This window comes from Aethalodelphis obliquidens, unplaced genomic scaffold (genome assembly GCF_003676395.1).
Source record: "Aethalodelphis obliquidens isolate GAN/ISIS:26980383/991018 unplaced genomic scaffold, ASM367639v1 scaffold36, whole genome shotgun sequence".
NCBI classification, from domain to species: domain Eukaryota; kingdom Metazoa; phylum Chordata; class Mammalia; order Artiodactyla; family Delphinidae; genus Aethalodelphis; species Aethalodelphis obliquidens.
Window position 1 is genome coordinate 8252414 of NW_020837980.1, and position 21094 is coordinate 8273507.

The following is a 21094-nucleotide window of genomic DNA, read 5'->3' on the forward strand; positions in this document are numbered from 1 at the left end:
ACGAGAGTACAGTTTCTCTGGAAAGGGCTTTGGAAATAGAGAAAACGTGCTATAAATAATTCTCAAAATCCTGAAGTAGACAAGACCCAACTGCCGCATGCTGGCTGGCGCATTGGGCATGACATTTACAAACTGTTGGTATAATTTCAAACAGCTTGCCCTGTCCTAATTGTGTTTTCAATTGGAAAGATGTATTTTCCAAGCTCAGTGATTTTTGTTTTATTAAAGAAAAAAATCAACCAAGTACAGAAGGTTTGATGAGAAGTTCCAAGTGGAAATTCCCCCACGCTAATGATTTGCTAGCGTGAAAAATAGGTTATTATAGAGGAAGTTTCTTCCTGACTCCTTAGCTGTAATTTATTTTTAAAACTGTGAGACACAAATGCCAAGAGGCCCGCGGGGGGTTACCACTGTTTGCCAGGTAGGGGAAATTGTCCAAAAATAAGTGAGGGTGAGCAGAGTAAAAAGAATTCTGTTTATGTACAAGAGATTTTTTTTTTCTTTTCTTTTCTTTTCCACAACGCAGAACTCAGCTTGTTCTCACTTGGCTGATTTGCTGGAATTTATTTATTTATTTATTTGCCTTTGTACAACTTAATTGCAATCGCAGACTGAGATAGGTTGAAACTTACAAAAAGCCATATTTCTGTTGCAGGCATATTTCCCTACCCTTCCAAATATACTTACAGCATGATGCATTCTTCTTCTAATGTTTTGAATCTTTCCAAGGGCTGTGATTTCCATTTTTATCTATTGTGGATTTGTAGATTTTAAAAAATACTCTCATCTTATTTTAAAAAAATGGATTCATTCGTTGTTGCCCTTAATTCAAATAGCCTCCTGACAAGCTTTGAACTTTAACCACTAACATAGGAGAATGAGAGTTAAACAGATTAAAGAATGAGTATTAAACAGATAGTTTAAACATAGCTTAAAAGCATCAGATTTTTTTTCCACTTCCTATCCTTGAGCAAATAAATAGTTCAGCTGAAGTCGATGAGCGGGTATACCCGTAATTCTATGATTAAACTCAACCTAATACAGCACCAGAGAGAAGGAAGAGGATTGCTGCTGTGAAGTCGACTGAATCAGTGAATTTAGGAAGAAAAAATATACAATGTAATTTCTCAAATAAAGTCCAAATACACTATGTTTTAAAGTAATGAAATGTTTCAGATATTTAAATTCAGTCTCTGTTTCTACTCCATAAAAGAAACAGTAGAAAGAGGGCCACATTTGGAGCCAGTCATTATCAGACCTGAGTTCAAATCCAGTCTCTGCCACTTACTAGCTGTGTGGCCTTCAGGGTGTCACTCAGCCTCCTTGAACTTTAATTTCCTCATCTGTACAATGGGGATGATATTACCCACCTTAAAAATTAGAGAACGTGGCATGTGGTGGATGCTCGATAAATGGTGGCTATAATTATTAATATTAGATAATAATATATTTTCTCTTATGATAAATAGGGTTTAGAATACACATTAAGTAGCACTTGGGGTGCATCAACTTGTGAGACTTTGGCCACGATAACAAATAAAAGGTAGAAAAGCAGGAATGTATTAAAACATACCATGTACTCTGTCATGCTGATCTTACATTTTCTATTCTCATCATCTCATTTAAAGATGCTGTGACCTTAGAGTAGGTTGCTTAGCATCTCAGTGTGTTTCTCAATAAGATGGTGTCGATCTCTCCAGCTTTCCCTCTAAGGACAATTATGACATTATCTGAGTTCAGTCAGAATGTAAAGTAGAATGGTCCATACCACCGGGCATTTTTTTATATGCCTTTTCCTTAAAAATATATTTATTTTTATTTCTATCCCAAACAGGGAGAATTTAAGGTGTCAGAGAGGTACCTCACCATGGACGACCTGAACACAGCCGTGGAGGAGAACCGCGTGAGGGAGATGTTTGGTTCTGGTACCGCCTGTGTTGTTTGCCCAGTTTCGAATATACTGTACAAGGGTGAGGTAAGACACTGTTTCTTCACTTCCTATCATTTTCAAACATTTGCCTGTAATTTAATTCTTTAAATATGTGGACAGAGTGCTAGTTGGACCCAGGATGCGAAGGATTTTTTAAATAACTTAGCGTTCTGTTAACTGTGGCAGTTTGTCCCGATGAACTTTGTTAGCAAATGACACATTCATCTTTCCAGTGGTTTCCTGTAAACTCCAACAGTTTTGTCCTTCGTTATCATACCTGCCTTACATCAGTTTAGGGATTGGAGATGTACCAATAGACCTACACTCATTTCTTTCTATCATCTCACTAAGGAAGGTTTTACAACTAAGTGAAATTTCAGTCTCTGGTTTCCAAAAGTACTTCTGAACTACTGGAGTAGGAATAGCAAATTATTAAAGAAAACTCATTTGAATGATCACCTCCTACATTTTTCATCTTCATCATTATTAATTAGACCACTTCATAAAAAATTTTCATTTGGCAAACCTCATGGCATTTACTAAAATCTTTCAGAAGGAATTCAAGCATTTAGTTAGAAGAAATTTCCTCCTAGTAAATTAATCTTGTTTATATGTGCCGTACATCCATTTTCTTGTTAGTTTTTTTACTTTCCTCTTTACAACACAGCTCCAGTACTTATGATTAACATCGTCATCTAACTTCATAATTCAGAGGCATGTGGGCATTATTTTTATAATGTGAATGAATTGGCTTAAATTACTCATAATAAATACAAATTCTATTGTTATTTTGGGTTTTTGTGTTTTTTTGGCTGCATTGGGTCTTTGTTGCTGCGCGTGTGCTTTCTCTTTTTGTGGCGAGTGGGTTCTCATTGCAGTGGCTTCTCTTGTTAAAGAGCTCGGGCTCTAGGCCCGTGGGCTTCAGTAGCTGTGGCACACAGGCTCAGTAGCTGTGGCTCGTGGGCTCTAGAGCACAGGCTCAGTCGTTGTGGTGCACGGGCTTAGCTGCTCCGTGGCATGGGATCTTCCCAGACCAGGGCTCAAACCTGTGTCCCCTGCATTGGCAGGCGGATTCTTAACCAGTGTGCCACCAGGGAAGTCCCTTCTATTGGTCTTTTTCCCTCCCACCCTCCCTATCTCACCCTTCTAGCTGGTCACAAAGCACCGAGCTGATCTCCCTGTGCTATGCAACTGCTTCCCACTAGCCATCCATTTTACATGCCACTGTCTCACTTCGTCCCAGCTTACCCTTCCCCCTCCCCGTGTCCTCAAGTCCATTCTCTAGTAGGTCTGCGTCTTTATTCCCGTCTTGCCCCTAGATTCTTCATGACCTTTTTTTTTTTTTTTTAAGATTCCATATATATGTGTTAGCATATGGTATTTGTTTTTCTCTTTCTGACTTACTTTACTCTGTAGGACAGACTCTAGGTCCATCCACCTAACTACAAGTAACTCGATTTCATTTCTTTTTATGGCTGAGTAATGTTCCATTGTATATATGTGCCACATCTTCTTTATCCATTCATCTGTCAGTGGACACTTAGGTTGCACCCATGTCCTGGCTTTTGTAAATAGTGTCTCAGTGAATATTGGGGTGCATGTGTCTTTTTGAATTATGGTTTTCTCTGGGTATATGCCCAGTAGTGGGATTGCTGTATCATAACGTAGCTCTATTCTTAGTTTTTTTAAGGAACCTCTATACTGTTCTCCATAGTGACGGTATCAATTTACATTCCCACAAACAGTGCAAGAGGGTTCCCTTTTCTCCACACCCTCTCCAGCATTTATTGTTTGTAGATTTTTTGATGATGGCCATTCTGACTGGTGTGAGGTGATACCTCAATGTAGTTTTGACTTGCATTTCTGTAGTGATTAGTGATGTTGAGCATCCTTTCATGTGTTTGTTGGCCATCTGTATATCTTCTTTGGAGAAATGTCTATTTAGGTCTTCTGCCCATTTTTGGATTGGGTTCTTTGTCTTTTTGATGTTGAGCTGCATGAGCTGCTTGTATATTTTGGAGATTAATCCTTTGTCAATTGCTTCGTTTGCAAATATTTTCTCCCATTCTGAGGGTTGTCTTTTCATCTTGTTTATGGTTTCCTTTGCTGTGCAAAAGCTTTTAAGTTTCATTAGGTCCCATTTGTTTATTTTTGTTTCTATTTCCATTTCTCTAGGAGGTGGGTCAAAAAGGATCTTGCTGTGATTTATGTCATAGAGTGTTCTGCCTATGTTTTCCTCTAAGAGTTTTATAGTGTCTGGCCTTACATTTAGGTCTTTAATCCATTTTGAGTTTATTTTTGTGTATGGTGTTAGGGAGTGTTCTAATTTCATTCTTATACATGTAGCTGTCCAATTTTCTCAGCACCACTTATTAAAGAGGCTGTTTTTTCTCCATTGTATATTCTTGCCTCCTTTATCAAAGATAAGGTGACCATATGTGCATGGGTTTATCTCTATTCTATTGGGGTTTTTTTTTTTTTTTTTTGCGGTACGCGGGCCTCTCACTGTTGTGGCCTCTCCCGTTGCGGAGCACAGGCTCTGGACGCGCAGGCTCAGCGGCCATGGCTCATGGGCCCAGCCGCTCAGCGGCATGTGGGATCCTCCTGGACCAGGGCACAAACCCGTGTCCCCTGCACTGGCAGGTGGACTCTCAACCACTGTGCCACCATGGAAGCCCCTATTCTATAGGTTTTTAAATTCAACATTATAATTATTTTTTCCTCAGCTGGGTGGATTGATTTTTTTTTTCCTGCTAATTTTAATGGTGGTTGCTTCATTGCTTGAGATTTTCAAACTTGGCTCCTGACATAATTCCATCTACAGATTGATTTTTCAAGGGAGATGAATTATTCTATCATATATGAATGCTTATACTGATTATAAAGCTACTGTTTCACATTTTACTATGGTAGTATCTAGGTAATATATTATCAGTCCACTTTTTAAATGAACTAAAGTTGTCATTAGGTCAGATTTTTAAAGTCCAGTTATTACTTCTCTAGAAGTAAGTTAGTAAAGTTTAATACATTTTTATGGTTTTGTTTTAGGTAGCCATTCAGAGCCAAAAGGCACATCGAATTATCCTATTACCCTAAAGGGCATAATAAGAAAAGTAAGAGTACGGACTCTCTACTAAAATCAAACTATCAAAAGCCTGCAAGCCAGCAAGGCATGAATGGGCGTGACTCAAAGTATAAATCAGGGCACATAAAATCTCTGTGCCCTGAATGTAACCATGCTGTCCAACTTCGTGGAATTTGTGGCCCCTGGAAGTCTGGCTTAGAACAGACAGATTTGGCAGCCCCTTTTGTGAAGATATGGACGTGCTTCGATTTATGTCCCTGAAATGACTTGCTTTAATTTGCGTGATTTGCGGCTCACTGTCTTTTGAGGTCTCATTCCCTGCCAAGAGCGTTAGATGTGGAGGTTAATCATTCATCCTCATAGATTCTCAGGATGCTGGAAGACGTAGGGTTCTTTAAGTTTAGCCCCTATTCTAGGTACCCCTGCTTCTCATGGTTCCTCACATCAGCCTGAAGACTGGCATATAAACCAGTTATGCCCTGAAATCAGTTGGTAGGAAACGAACAACCTATCACCGGCTAGTTCATTTTTATTCAAATTCAGAATAGAAAAGAGTCTTTGGCATAAGGAGTTAGCATCCATAATGAGGTTACCATAGTGCCATTCCTTATTTCGGTAAAATTGCTGAGTTTCTTACTTGTTGTTACTGTGTACATGAATATCCTCAAATGATTTTGTGTCTGGTTTTCTTTCATAGACTATACACATCCCAACTATGGAGAATGGGCCTAAGCTTGCAAGCCGCATCTTGGACAAATTGACTGATATTCAGGTAAGGGCTTCTATTTTTAAAATGCTGTCTTTTTTTCATTCAAAGCCTAGAACCAAATCATACTTCAGTGGAGAGAAGAGAGTAAGTGCTACCATCTGAGGTCAACAAATTAAATTTAAGGAAGATGTTCCCAATAGTATGTGTGGACATGAGCAAAGCAGAAATGAGAAAAAAGATACACAGTTTAAAAAAAAAAAAAAAGGAAGGAAAGAAGGGGGAAAAATATATATATATAGTCAGGGACTCAATTACTTAACATTTTTAAAAAGTATATAAATTTTGATAACACTTAAAAATCTCATGAAAAGTATAACAGACTTCTTAAAAAAGAAAAGACTTTAAAGTAGAAGAAAGCACAGAACAAAACTAGTATTACCTGTGATTACATCACAGATAAAATCACTTAACTTTTGATATCTCAACTTTCAGTATTTTATAAGCACTCAGTGTATTTTTAGATAGATATTTTTCTGACAGTGGGATCGTACGTAATTTTGTTAGCCTGTTTTTTTTCAATTAATAAATCATTTGCTTTTTCGTATCAATAAATTTTAAAATTCTACATATAAAGTTTAATTAAATTCCACTATGTTGATATACCGTAATTTTTAAAGAAATCTTATTGAACATTTAAGTTGTTGGAAGTTCTTTCACTATTATAAACAGTGCATCCTTGATTTTTTCCTTAGGATAAATTCCTGGGATTGTAATTATCAGGTCAAAGAGTGTGCACACCTATTTTTTAATACTGCTAACTTTGTTTTGCCTATTTTTTCTGAGCAACAATTTACAGTAATGTCATCAGGCAGTTAAGCATCTTTCTAGGTAGACATATCATATACCAGGTAAACCTGGGTCACCTATAAAAGATATTGTTCTAAAGTTTGCTGAGCCCGGATGCCATCGTTGCCAGTCAGTGAAAATACCCGAGGGAGCTGAGATTCATATTGAAATGTGAAATAAAGTTTGATAGATTGGGTGACATCAAATGGTGTGGGGTCTTAAAAAGTAAGCAAAAATGTAAAGTTGGTTGGGAAAGCAGCAGGTCCCTACAGAGAACTTTGGATGAAAATGCTATTTTTTGAAGACTTAGCCACTTTTATGCAAAATTTATAGCATTAAAAGAAAAGAATTATTGTGCTTTTAGAACCAATGAGTTGTCCTACACTCTTCAATAGAAGTGTTCTATAGGAATTTTCTGTAAGCTAAATAAAGGAATATCTTAACATTGAAGACTTAAAATTTATTCAGAGTTGGTTTCTGCATAGAACCAATCCAAAGTAATTCGAAGAAATTTAATAAAAATTTCTGCATGGATGGTTCATGTATTTTTATTTTTAGAGTTGTCTGGGTAAGATTACAGAAGCCAGGAATGTAGGTGAGGGAAGTCAATGCTTTTGATTCATTCATTCAACAGATACATAGTATTGAGCACAAACTGTGCCAGAGGCAGTTCCAGGTGCTGGTGACAGAGTAGTGGAAAAAGTGACCGAAAAACTGGAGAGGTCAAAGCACACTGATATAGATGAAAGACAGATTTATTCAATTTAAATGTGAGACCATATCAAAAGGTTTAAAAATAAAAGTTATATATGAAGCAGAAAATGAGAAGAAATAGACCATTTTCCTCTTACCTGTGTATATGCTCTATATAACTTGGTGCTTGTGGCCAAGAAGTTAATACTCTAGGTAGTAAAGTATAAATGGTAGTAACACTAAAAACTAATGATACGTTCAGAGCTCCACACTGAACAAAGAAACAAGGGGATACATGAGATAATACAAGGATTCTGAATTAAACTACAAACCAGAAGCACCAAATCTGCTCCAAATCGTTAAGTAACAAAGGACCATCCATTTGGAATCTAAGACCACCTCTTTCTTCTTCTTCAGTTATTTTGTGCCTGTGGGCATGGAACCTACAGTTTCGAAATTACTCTCTTACAAGCTGGCAAATTGGTGCTGTCAGCCAAGCTACTAAATTGTCTGTTTCTCTCCAAGAAAAATAATTGAAGTATAATTATTGAGGAAAAAGCGTAGAATTGCATCATGTTTTACATTTGATCTCTTTGACATTGCATGGAAACGTGATGTTTCCTCCAAAGTGCTCTGGTGAATTGAAGAAGAGAACAACAATAACCAAGAAACCTCAAGGTTCCTACAGTGTGACCTAGAGGGGAAGATACCTTCTTAACACATCTGATTTTTATTGGACTTGTGTACTTCTGTATACAATAAGAACCTCTGAGGTTGAGTGTTCATCCCATTTGGCTAATTATCCACATAGTTCCCTGGATCTTAGATTGCCCTACAAATACCTCTTAGGAGGGGGACATTTCAGATGGCAGGATTCTTTTGTTTTTGTTTTAAATAAGTTTGTTTGTTTGTTTATTTGTGGTTGTTTTGGGTCTTCGTTGCTGCACTTGGGCTTTCCTTAGTTGCGGCGAGCCGGGGGCTACTCTTCATTGTGGTGCGCAGGCTTCTCATTGCGGTGGCTTCTCTTCTTGTGGAGCACAGGCTCTAGGCGCGGGGCCTTCAGTAGTTGTGGCACGCGGGCTCTAGAGCGCAGGCTCAGTAGTTGTGGCAGACGGGCTTAGTTGCTCTGCGGCGTGTGGGATCTTCCTGGACTAGGGCTCGAACCTGTGTCCCCTGCATTGGCAGGCAGATTCTTAACCACTGTGCCACCAGGGAAGTCCTGTTTTTCTTTTTATTTCTTCCTTTTTTTTTTAATGCAACAAAGAAAAACACTTCTGTGTTCATACTTAACCAAACTTGAACTTGGAGAACATCTCCACATTGCCCATGTTTCCCCTCTCTCCCATTGCTCTTTGCTATTCCAGTTACCATCATCTTCACCTTTGCCGCTGCCATTAGGGGTCTTCTCTGTCGTCCAATATGCTCTGCTCTCTGCTGCTTCCTTTCTGCCTTTCTGTATCTTCTACAGTTTTCCCACTTGATAAGGTGTTGGTTATCCTTCGAGACACATCTCCTTTAGGAATCTTTTCAGTCTCTTGAACAGCGTCCCTTTCCCCCAGTACAAGCACATATTCACCCACTTAAGTGCTGCTTCATCCTCCAGCTTCCATGGCCCCTGGGATGATCACATACGACCGGTTTTTTTTTTTAATGGGATGACATTTATTCCTTTTCCAAATGTTACAGTAAAACCAGGTGGAAGAGAATGGTTTTAGCAGTTAGGAAAAAAAAAATTACAAATTTGGGGTTTGGCCATTAAGTTATTTACAACAATGGGAGGGGGAAGAAAAAAGACAAGAAGTTGTTTCACATCACATACCTCCCCTCGACCCCAAAGCTTAATACTTGCTTACCAAGTCAAAAAAGAGACACAGTTGATTCACAAGCTGGAGGTTTGAACTCGAGTAAGACATTTATGAAAACCTACACAGGGGCAGTGTCCTCCCCAGCCCAGGGGCCACTAGGCACAACACGAGACTAAAAACTCAACAGGGGAAGGCTGGCCACTCAGGGTTTGGGAGTATAGCCACCCCTACGTGGGGCTCAGGGATTTGGGGAATAAACAACACCTACTTGGAAAAGAATTGGGGAAGAAAACCAGCAACTGCCTTCTGCATGGGTGGGGACAGGGAAGGAGGCAGGGGCAGGAGCATTTCACATCACTAACCCAACTTGGGAAACTGCAAGGGACCATCTTCAACTGGCCTTAAGGGGAAGACCAGCTGGATGATGGGAGAATCCACAGGAGGGAGAAGAGGAAAGGGAACGTGGTGAGGGGGCAACAGCCCCTTCCTTTCTGGGCACAGGAAGGCAGCCAGGGCACCAGGTCCAGGCAGTGACCACAAGGACAGCGCAGTTTTCTGCAGCTTAGAGACCACCCACCTGCCCTCACCCGGCTACTCATTCAGCCCGCCCTCTGGTGTAGGGCCCCCAGCGGTGGATGGCTGTGCGCCCGGGCCCTGCACCAGCCTCTCCCCTGTGGCCTGGGGCTCCTGGCTCTTGGGTGGCGGCAGCCTTCCCTCCCTGGGCGGTGCCTCCCTCGCCGCAGGCACCGACCCCCCTGCTCCTGCCCTTCCTCTGTGGGTGACGGGGCAGACGGATGCCCCCTGCCCCCTCCCTCCGATTTCTCTTGAAGGCCAGGCCGCTCAATTTGAAAGGTTTCTTGAAAGATATTTCTTCTTCTTGGGGGTCTCCTTGGGCGGGACCTCCCCCTTGGCCTCAGCGCCCTGGCTAGGGGGGTGCCGGCTCCATGGCATCGCCAGTGGCCCCGGCTGCCTCCTCTGTTCCATTCACGGGGGGCGACTCCCTTCACCTTTGGGGGTGAGTCTGCATGGCTTTTCGCGTGGCCGTCCTCCGGTCCGCTGACCTGAGCGGGGGTAAGCGCCGGCTGCCTCCTCTCCGTTCCCGTCGCCGCGGGGAGCCTTGGAGCTCTGGCTGCCCGTGAGCTGCCCGGGGTTCGAGCCGCAGTGGATCTTATCGATCGGTCCGGGTGGGCCTGGCCAGCAGGAGGGATGGCGCCTGAGGGGGAGGGTTGGCGGAGGAGACTGAGCTGCAGCTCCGCTCCGCGCCGGGATGCCCCACATATGACCTTTATATTATGTTCTAATTAGTCACACACTTATCTTTGTTCTGTGGTTGTCTGAGGGTGGGCATTGTTTTATTCTCTTTTGGTAAACCTAGTATTAGGTACAGGGCCTGGGCCATAGTACACACTCAGTAATGTTTCTTAAATAAAGGAATGAATGGGTGATTGACACACCAAGCAAGTACTAAAGAGTAAAGCCTTTTGCATATTAACACATTCTGAGAAGAGATGGGAGGAAGGTCTTGAATAACGTCAAATTATTTTTCAAAAAAACCTTCAGAGAATCTGATTTAGGTCTTTTCAAAGTGAGATACACATCAACTGCTGTCAAGATCAGATAAAAGCTGGAACCCGGGTCTTCAATATCCGGGTAGCATGTCTGACTAACTAGCAGTGCTGCTATTACCATTTCAGAAAGTGGGAGGAGTGATTGCCAAGACCCAGAGGTGGACATCTTCAACAGTTTAAAATAAGGGAAGCTGAATGGGATAGAAGGAGGATCTGTGTTGATTGCACGTCACCAGATAGAATTTCAAAAATCTGTTTTCCCACCAGTGGCTACAACTTTGTAAGAATAAATGGCCATTAGTTGTTACTGGATTTTTCTTGTTTTCAGTGGAACAGCATGATGACTTTAGTTTTGGAAGTTAAGAGTCCCTCCCCTTTCGTGTGCAGACTTGGTAAACATTCCAGATTGCCTTGATGGCTCAGTCCCTTGACCAGCTTCCCAGCCCCTCCTTGTTCCCTAGTCCACACTTCTCCCCTTGTTACGGGATCACGGAACTTTGCATGGCCATCGAGTGCGGTTTAGAGCCAGGATGGCGAAGTGCTACCTGGTGCGCAGTGCTGGTTATATTTTTTCTGGCCTTGTGGAGAGTAAGTACCTGATGTGAAGATTCACCTTTTATGTTGCTAAGAATTTTCTGCTGAATGTAGAAAGTATTTTAGCGAAGGCCTTGTAAAATTTGCCATACATGCATTGAATGCAAATAATAAGCTTGTCGTTAGTCATGTTTTAGTTCAGTGTTCTAATTGGAATTGATGAAAAGATAAAAATTCTGCGCATCCCACTGAGCCTTCCAGGTGGACTCAAAGTACCATCCTACAGGCTCGATTTAATTTGCTGTGTTGCAAACATTAAAGGTGTGGGACTGCCACTATGGTTGTGTTAACGACACTGCCAGTGGTATAAGGACAGCCTGGCTCATGCAGATGAGTGTTTTCTTGCCCCTGCTTCTCTGGACACCTCTTGAGGAAAAATTTCTATCCCTGCTAGAATCTGTCATCTCTACTCTGAATTATTTTGCCTTGGAAAATTAAATGACATTATCCATCATTGAAATGAAAGGTGATTGTTAACCACCTAGGTCTAGATATTATGAATTACCTGTATTATCACATCTCTTGGACACATCGCGGAATGCTATGATTTTACATAAAAGCATAAATTATAGGATGAGAGAGATAAACCTTAACACATATTCTGCAGATTCATAGAATTACACAGCCTGTGACTGTCATTGTATTGAAAATTGATCTTGACTGTTTTTAAAACTAAAACAACTAATTGAAAGCAAATTCACTTTAACTGGTGAGATTCAAGATGAAATTATAGTGGTCATGAATCAAATTTTGTAACAAGATCTGCTAAAATGTCAGTATGCTGATGCCCAATTATTATTAATGACTAAAGTGTCTGATGTATTAATGGGAATCCACATAAGGAAAATAAAACATATATTTTGCTCTTACCCCTAAGTTGTGTCGCCACCATCTATAAATCAGGCAGAATTCGGGAATGTTTTATCCAGCGTTCATCATTAATCAACAGAGTCAACAGTGGGGGGCCACCGTCTTTAGGCAACCCTTTCTGATATGGATTAAGCAAGTCACTTATAGTCATTGGGCTTCCTTCATTCTCCTTTTCATGTAAACCAGAAGGTTGTAGGTAGACCCATTCCTGGCTTCCAGTTTTTTTTTTTACCAATTTGATAGATTCTGTTCTCTGAGGTCTTTTTTTATTATTTTTTTAAATTAATTAATTAATTTGGTTGTGCCGGACCTTTAGTTGCGGCAGGCAGGCTCCTTAGTTGCAGCTCTTGGGCTCCTTAGCTGTGGCATACGTAATGTTAGTCGTGGCATGCATGTGGGATCTAGTTCCCTGACCAGGGATCGAACCCAGGCCCCCTGCATTGGGTGCACGGAGTCTTAACCACTGCACCACCAGGGCAGTCCCCTCTGAGGTCTTCAAAGTTCTTTAAGAGGCACCCAGCACATGGACATTGTGATGTAGAAGGAATAGCATTGCGTAGAGGCAGAACTGGGCTGTGATTAAGAGCTTCCTAGAAGAGAACAGACTTGTGGTTGCCAAGGGGGGCAGTGGGGTGGGGGAGGGATGGATTGGGAGTTTGGGGTTAGCAAATGCAAACTATTATATATAGAATGGATAAACAACAAGGTCCTACTGTATAGCACAGGGAACTATATTCAATACCCTGTGATGTACTGCTATATTTATTTATTTATTTATTTTTAATTTATTTGTTTTTGGCTGTGTTGGGTCTTCATTGCTGTGGCGAGCAGGGGCTACTCTTTGTTGCGGTGTGCAGGCTTCTCATTGCAGTGGCTTCTCTTGTTGTGGAGCATGGGCTCTAGGCACGTGGGCTTCAGTAGTTGTGGCACATGGGCTCAGTAGTTGTGGCATGCAGGCTCTAGAGCGCAGGCTCAGTAGCTGTGGCGCACAGGCTTAGTTGCTCCACAGCATGTGGGATCTTCCCGGACCAGGGCTCGAACCTGTGTCCCCTGCATTGGCGGGCAGATTCTTAACCACTGTGCCACCAGGGAAGCCCCTGTACTGCTATATTCAAAATGGGTAATCAACAAAGACCTACTGTACAGCACAGGGAACTCTGCTCAATGTTATGGGGCAGCCTGGATGGGAGGAGAGTTTGGGGGAGAATGGATATATGTATATGTGGCCGAGTCCCTTTGCTGTGCACCTGAAATTATCACAACATTGTTAATGGGCTATACTCCAATATAAAATAAAAAGTTAAAAAAAATCCTGTGATAAACCATAATGGAAAAGAATATGAAAAAGAATATATATACGTATAATTGAATCATTACGCTGTACCACAGAAATTAACACAATATTGTAAATCAACTTTACTTCAATACTTTTTTTTTTTTTTAAGAGTTTCGTTGAGCCTCAGTGTCCTTAAATGAGAAGCTGGGCTTAAAAGTTCATTGCTCTTCACACTTGATTTTTAAGCCATAGAAATTTTCTACAAATGAAACCTTTCCTGGAATCCCACTATATAAAACCAGTAGAAGTGGAATTGCTCTGAAGTGAAATCCAGAGCCCCACTTATGTGGCTCATCCCCTGCATGCTAGATGGTCATTAATGTTCTTTCCAGTTCAGGAATTCTGTTGTTTGTGTTCATTTCAACTCAAGTTATATTAGTACTAAAGAGGCAATTCATGTGGAAAGGGGACATGATCTGAGACGCTAAATACAGAATGGCAATGAAAAGGCATATGTAAGGGACCTACACCAGCTATAAATCTGAGCTCCACAGTAATTATAAAATTTGTGATTCTTTCCAGGTATTTGTTTACACATAGTCTTATTTTCAATGTGAATATGCTTTTAATGTTCAAAACAGAAGTGAACCTTTTGTACAACGTTGGTTATATCATTAAGTTTATTTATAAGCTGTCCCTGCGCTGTGAGTTTTTACACTGAAACATGTTTTCTTGCTTTTGTTGTAGTACGGAAGAGAAGAGAGTGATTGGACAATCACAGTATCCTGAATGGAAAAGAACAGGCTATCATTTGTGTGTTCTTGGGACAGACTGTTGCATTTGAATTATGAGAAATTTCTTTGGCTACCTGTTTTTAGTTGTGCATAATGTAGTTTGTATTATCAGTGTTTCCAGGGCGATTGTTTCCTCGTGCCAGAGAAGATGAATTGCAGTCATCCAGTGGTAGTTTATAAACTTGCTCCTAGAAGCTTACCTTACCTTCTCTAGAAAGATGAGAATGGAAGCCATCTAAGCGTAGAATTTTCCTCCATAACCTGAGTGCTTCCCTTGGTACTTCAATCAGATAAAAAAGTGTTTATTCTTTAGCATTAAGTTACGTTCTGCTCCTCAACCAAGTGAGTGTTTTTGTGTTTGAAAAGCTGATCTGAGTAAATTTCATAGGTACCATTTCCTGCCACACATCTTCATCCTCAGAAAGTGTTTGTTGTTGTTGTTTTTTTAAATCAAGACTTTGAGAAACTGGATTTCCTCCCCTCATATTTCTTTCCAGGTCCCCTAAGTCCGTCTTAGGGAAAATCTCTCCCCCCTTCCTGATGTCCCGGTCTGCGCCAGGCTCTCCTGGTGCATCAGCAAGGCCCACCCCTGCCCTTTCCACATTGTGTTGTAATCAGCAGTCAGGCTTCACTACAAGACTGAGGGTCTTGTGCCTTATAGATCTTTGTATTCCCCTGCCTGTCACCTAACAAGGAATGAATGAACATGTACCTTCTATAGAAGTGTACCTTCTTTGTTTCTATATTGTGAAACCTCTTTATTAGAATTTGTGATCGATTCTGACTTTGTATTTACCTCATCCAGCAGTTCACATGTGCATGAATATAAACAGAACTGGTGGCACTTAAAATGGTAATGATTAACTTATTTTATTTTTAATTAACAATTTTCATATTGTCTTTATTGGAAGACTGTCTTGGAATTAAAGTAATAGCTCTAGAGAGATCGTGATACCATACCAACCAAATGGAAATGATATATGTTTCGTGTTAAACACATAAATGTTGTGATGAATACAAAATAAATCATATTTAGTTTTTTGATAGAAAGCAAAGAGGTATATACTCTGGATTTTATACTCTGGTTCTATAGGTGCTCATTTCTGTTGAATGGGGATTGGATAAGCACATGGTTAGGGTACAGGGAGAGTGATTATAGATGATATTTTCCTTGTTTAGGAGCCATGAGTTAAAATTGTATCCTGGTTTATCTAGGGGAAAGTCAAATCTTGATAGAAAACATTTACCCTTGGAAGGTCAACTCTCAGACATTATATTTTGGTTTCCTTTAGTCCTAATAACTTTCATCTTGCTGATCATATTTCATGCTCTTTTCAGAGCAAGGAAAAAATTCTAAAAGTTTTGCTGTGCTGGAAAATTTTCCTTAAGGCATTTAGCAGCACATAGCAAATGGGGCTTTGATTCTTTTCCAAGACTTTTGGCCATAGAGTCTTTTTAGATAGGAACGGTAAAATGAAAATGAGGGAAGTATAAGATGAAAAGGAATGGTAAAAATGTCTTTTAGGGGGCTTTTAATTGGCGATCTGAAATCTTGGGAGAGTCTGTTCTTTTTAGGGAGGGCTGAAGTGCTTTAACTATGCTCTGCACAAATTTGTTCACCAAGTAGCATTCTGAGAGTATACATTTGCCTTGGCCAAATCCTGGGACCTTATTTTCAATATTGTAGGCTAGAAATGACTTAAGGTAATTCTAACCTGTCAAGTAGCCCATGATAACCAGACTCAACATTCCTATGAGAAATGGAAATCATCTATTTGCCACAAATACATTTTATACTTTGCATCTCTGAATTAGTATGGCGAGACATGTTCGTTGTAAGAGTTCGAGAACAATATGTCTTGACATTATGTCTGTGTGATTTCTTTCATCAGACCTTAAGAGCATTTTAAGCCCTTTCTACCAGACTCTGTGAAGATGAAGGATATACATTTAAAGAAACAAGGTCTCCTAAAACAGAGGACACAGTCTGCCATTCTCGTTTAAGTAATAAGACAGGAAATTGACCTTGACACTAACTTGTTAAATAGATTTAAAGGGAACATCTGCACATCTCTTTTCCTTGTGCACTATTTGTTTAATTGCAGTGGATTAATACAGCAAGAGTGGCACATTATAACTAGGCAATTATCCATTCTTCAAGACTTAGTTATGGCAACACTAATTGATCATTTAAGGCGTAAGATAGGCTAGCATTAGGAACATGTGAGGCTAATCTGCTCAAAAAGATCAACAAATTAATATTGTTGCTGATATTTGCATAATTGGCTGCAATTAGTTAATGTTTAATTGGGTTGATCAAATGAGATTCAGCAGTTCACATGTGCATGAATATAAACAGAACTGGTGGCACTTAAAATGATAATGATTAACTTATTTTGCGTGTTCTCTTCCTTCCACTTTTTTTTCAGTTTTTACACTTCAGACCAAGTTCATCAGCCTTTTTCAAAACACATCAGTAGAAACCAAGATTTTAAAACGAAGCTTTCAGGCATTAGACAAAACCTGAGCATTTCCTAAAGCTATTCGCTATTAGGAATTTTCTTTGTTACAGTCATTTATCAAGGCTTCAACTCATGATACACCAAAAGAAGAGTCCATTTCAGGGATGTGTATCATGCTCCCCAGAACCTGCAGGACTGAATAAACTAGTAATACCTAATAAAACCTTTACTTTCAAAAGTACAGAGGAAAAGTGAAAGGGAAAGAGGAATAAATGACTGAGAAAACTTGTTAGGGAATCACTTTTTTTTCTACCTGGTAAACACCGTTTATTCTGTTCTCAAAAGATTGTCACGAGAAAAAAAAAAAAGATCAGAGGTAGCAAGAAAGCGCAATGTCACATCGATTCTATAACTTGGCAATGTCAGCCCTCCTGAAGATCTGGGAAGCCTACATTATACACCCTGGGTGAAAACTCTTCATCATATCTAGCTTTCCTGAAATCAGAGTACTCTGGGGCACTTAAAGGCAATTAATGAGTATATCTTGGTCAAAAGAATTGTAGGAACTTTATTAAAGCTTCGGTTTCAGCTCTGCTTTAGGGAGTTTGTGCTATAAAATTAGCTGCCAACATAAGCTTATTTATTTTCCCCTTTCCCACTTAGTGCTCAATCACTGTATTCTTTTTCCTTTAAAAGTTCCTTTTTAAAATTATATGTTCACTTTACCCTTATGATTGGGAAAAATCTATTTTAAGCAGGAAACGACAACATTCATTCACTGTCAATGAGTGATATTTTCTAAAATATTTAGAGCAATAAACATTCATGAGAGGCACTAAAGCTTAGACAGGGGTTAGAGAAACATTGTAAGAGGGCTCTTTGATTTCATGTCCTGATTCTAAATAAGATCAAAGAATTATTCCTTTAATGTGGATTTAGGATATGCAAAAACTTAAGTTATAAATAGTAATCCTGGCACATAATTTTAGTAGATGTTTATAACACCTATCACTTTGTTTTGCCACAAGTAGAATTTGTTCAGCTGTCTGTTTTCCAGATATCTCCTCAACAAGAGGAGGCAGAGAGTACCACTCTCTGAATAAGCATTACTTATTAATTGACGAAGATCACAGAGATTATAGTTAACTGGATCAGTTAACTTGAGAAATGTTGATTGAGTACCCACAAATATGTGTCTAACACAACTCACAGTAGGATTAGAAAGTTAGTTTTAGAAAATAAGTAGTATAAAGACATTACCCTCGTGGAGTTTATACTCTCCTACTTGAAGTTTTAGGTATAAAAGTAATATTTAATACAGTTAGATGATAAGGAGACAAAGGCCAGAGCACACCTCTGTTATTGGTGTGCTATCAAGAAACCACAATAAACATTTTCATCTCATTTTTAAAAGAAATAGTGTCCTTTTTTCCCATTCCTTTCTTTCCTCTCCTGGGAAACTACTCAGTAGATTAGTATTTAGGGGTTCTTGGTGTGAATTACCTCCCGGTTTACTGTTTACTGCTAACCTGATACATTTGTTAACTGCATCCCTTTGGAGCGATGTTAAGTTGTCATGGTTCATCTAACAAAAGAACACCTCAAATTACAGCATCCTTGCTGATCTTAAAGTCAGGTATTATTGAAATAAACAAAATGTTCCTAGAGTGACTTTTTCTGGAAAATGTCAATTATGAATCAAACTGTTGAGACTGTTGGCTTGAAAATGATGGATTACAGCTACTCAGAAAATAGCAGGTGGAAGACGTAACATTAATACAACAGTTTTTCTCAGTTTGAGGTTTTAAAAGAAAGGCCGTTTAAAGTATTGCAAAGAGATTCTTTTTTATCATTGCCAGAAAGTTCTTTTAAAAATACAAAGGTAGAAGAAAGTGATTTATTTTCCATCTTCAGTATACATACCATAGTAAAAAACTTCTCATATTAATTTGAGGAAGTGATAAAGAAACATATCAATAGAATAGAAACATATCAAGTGTTTGGAGGTAAATAATTCCCTGGGATCAGATATATGTAAACATATTTGCTTTAGTGAATGAGAAAGGCATGAAATTCAGTCTTAGCAAATGAGGTGGTCTTTAAAAATCTGCTGGATACAAGTATTGAAGTTTTAAGTAATCTTTGTATACTTTCTGTCTGAAAGTTTGTTTTGCCTACCACATACCGATTAATAAGGTCTAAAACATGAGTTACCTAATGTTCTACCTATGGAACCCACTGCTGGGATGGTAAAAATTGTGAGCTGTGATACGGGAATGAATTTAAAATGTATTATCGTTGACATGTATTTTCTCTACATGTCCACTGTCACAATGGCTAGGTTCCTTGTTACCCATCATTGAATGGAGACAATTTTAACTACAGAAGATGTCAGAGGAAGAACAAATGGTAGTAGAGAAAGTAAGGCAAAAAGTCGAACTTGCTTCTGTGCTGTCCGAGAGAGCTCTTTTTCCTCATTCTGCCAGCCGTCGGGATCTTTCAACATAGGTGCCAAGTACAAATAGTGCCAATTAGAAAGTGACTAAATATAGTGGTCAGCTTATCAGATACTCTTGAGATAATGATCTAACGGTCATGTTGCATGGGAACTACTTTAGATTACTACCAATATGGTTAAGACTTTATACTTGCATAGTCTATAAGACCTATTTTGTCGTTTCTTCAACCATTTTATTTTAAGACCTGTGAAGCTTCTTGAGACTGAATAAAAGAATAAGTGGCAAGGAGTAGATGGTGACTTCTTTTTCCCCTTGGGAATACTATTGGCCACCATCCCCCTTTCCTTGGTGAAGGTTAACTGATTCGGAAATTCGTTGAATATTATCATTTTATTTTTAACTAAAATGTACAACACGCTGCGATTTCCTCAAGCTAATTTCACAATGGTCATTACAGTCATTCTCAGGGTCAAGACGGGAATACAAATAACCTGCCTCAATTTCTACTTCATTGATAAGTGTTTAAGAGTGTTGGTATTCAAGGATATGGCAGTAAGTAGATTCTGAATGAAATTTTGAGGATAAGCTGGCTAATCTGTATGTACCTATAGATTCTGCAGATGGTCCCCTGTTGACGTAAAACAATGCATGATCCCATAGTTAGCCAATAAATGGAGCCTAACCCCCTAGGCTGAAGAATCTGTGCTTACTTGATATGGTGGCTGAGAGAAAAGTAGTGTGAGGAAGTAGTTTTTAAATCAGTTTATAGTTAGAAATGGGAGAATACCAGCTTAACTATGGAATTTTTAGAACGTGTTCTCTTGCATCTAAGCCTGATTGTAATGAAAAAGCCCCAGCCATTGCTTGTCTCAAATTTCTCTGGTTGTGTAGTTATTCTTGAGATTATCTTTAAGGATAATCAAGTAGAAAGAAATAAACATTTTATAAATAAGCCTTGGCTCTCATGAGCAATTGTTGAAAGATTGTGTTAAAAGGATTTAAGCTCACTGAAAGCGTAATAATGGAAATGTGGAAAATATGGTGGGTAAAGGAAACTACCTCATTCTTCGAAGGTTTTGTAGAAGCACAATTAAGCATTCTTAAATGGCTTTGTTACGTATGAACCATCTGGTGTGAAAGAACTGTATTTGTAACGTCTAAAGGACCTGGAATAATTGTATTTTGCTGGCAATAGACATATTCTTTATTGTTCGCAGGTTCCTCATCAAATTATACACTGATTCTGTCATCAATAAAACAATTTCAAGGATTCCTGTTTGTGTAGTCTCTTGAAATCAGCATTGTTGAATGCATAAAATAATAATGCTCAATTACCGTTTTTTTGATGTTCCAAGGTTTTTGGTCATGGGATGTAAATATGGTGTGGTGTTTTTAAACCAAAATGACTTTGAGAGAGAGAAGGAGTTAAGCACACCAGAAAGACCTGAAACCATACCCCTGGCTAGAGTCTAAATATGTCTCATATTTTCAAACATGTGGATAAGAAATTCAATGGGCATTTAAGAGTCGTCCTTTCCTCTGGGATGGATCCGTCTTTAGCAAAATGTAGCCTTGTCTTTTGCATTTTGAGCAGAATAAGGGGAATGGATTACTTCTTCCCATTCACTGTCATGAATCTCACTGATGAAACAACACACACACATATGTGGCTTTAGAATAAAACACAGTATAAAGTGAAAGGCATTCGATTTAAACTTAGAGAACATCAATGATGTGTCCTTTTCGTCAAACAGTAATGTGTATAAATTACTCTCATGAGCACATATCTTTGAGAGAATAAAGCCAGATGCAGTATCTCTGAGGGTCACATATTTCCTTCATTTTCTTGTGATTTGTCCCAACAATTGCAAGTGCAGCAAAACCTAAGCCTTCTCAAGGAGTTACTGTAAACTGAACTTAAAAGTGTCAAAGTGCTCAGTGACCCTCTTCTTCCGACCCTGCCAACCTGTGAAAATATTGGCCTTTATCAAGATTTTTATCAA

General features: G+C 39.3%; 1 protein-coding gene and 1 pseudogene across 3 annotated transcripts in view; one reads left to right on the forward strand and one right to left on the reverse strand.

The window, feature by feature from the left end:
• Positions 1-20361, forward strand: part of BCAT1 (branched chain amino acid transaminase 1) — a 100860-nt gene extending 80499 nt beyond the window's left edge. For 2 of the 3 annotated variants that reach the window (XM_027129429.1, XM_027129431.1), the window contains exons 9-11: positions 1835-1975; positions 5713-5787; positions 14124-20361. In XM_027129429.1, the coding sequence (XP_026985230.1) occupies positions 1835-1975; positions 5713-5787; positions 14124-14165 (258 nt within the window). In that variant the 3' untranslated portion in view covers positions 14166-20361. The remainder of the gene's footprint in view (positions 1-1834; positions 1976-5712; positions 5788-14123) is intronic. The other variant, XM_027129428.1, reaches the window with a different exon arrangement.
• On the reverse strand, positions 9664-10346 carry LOC113632439 (MARCKS-related protein-like; annotated as a pseudogene).
• Positions 20362-21094: the final 733 nt, after the last annotated feature.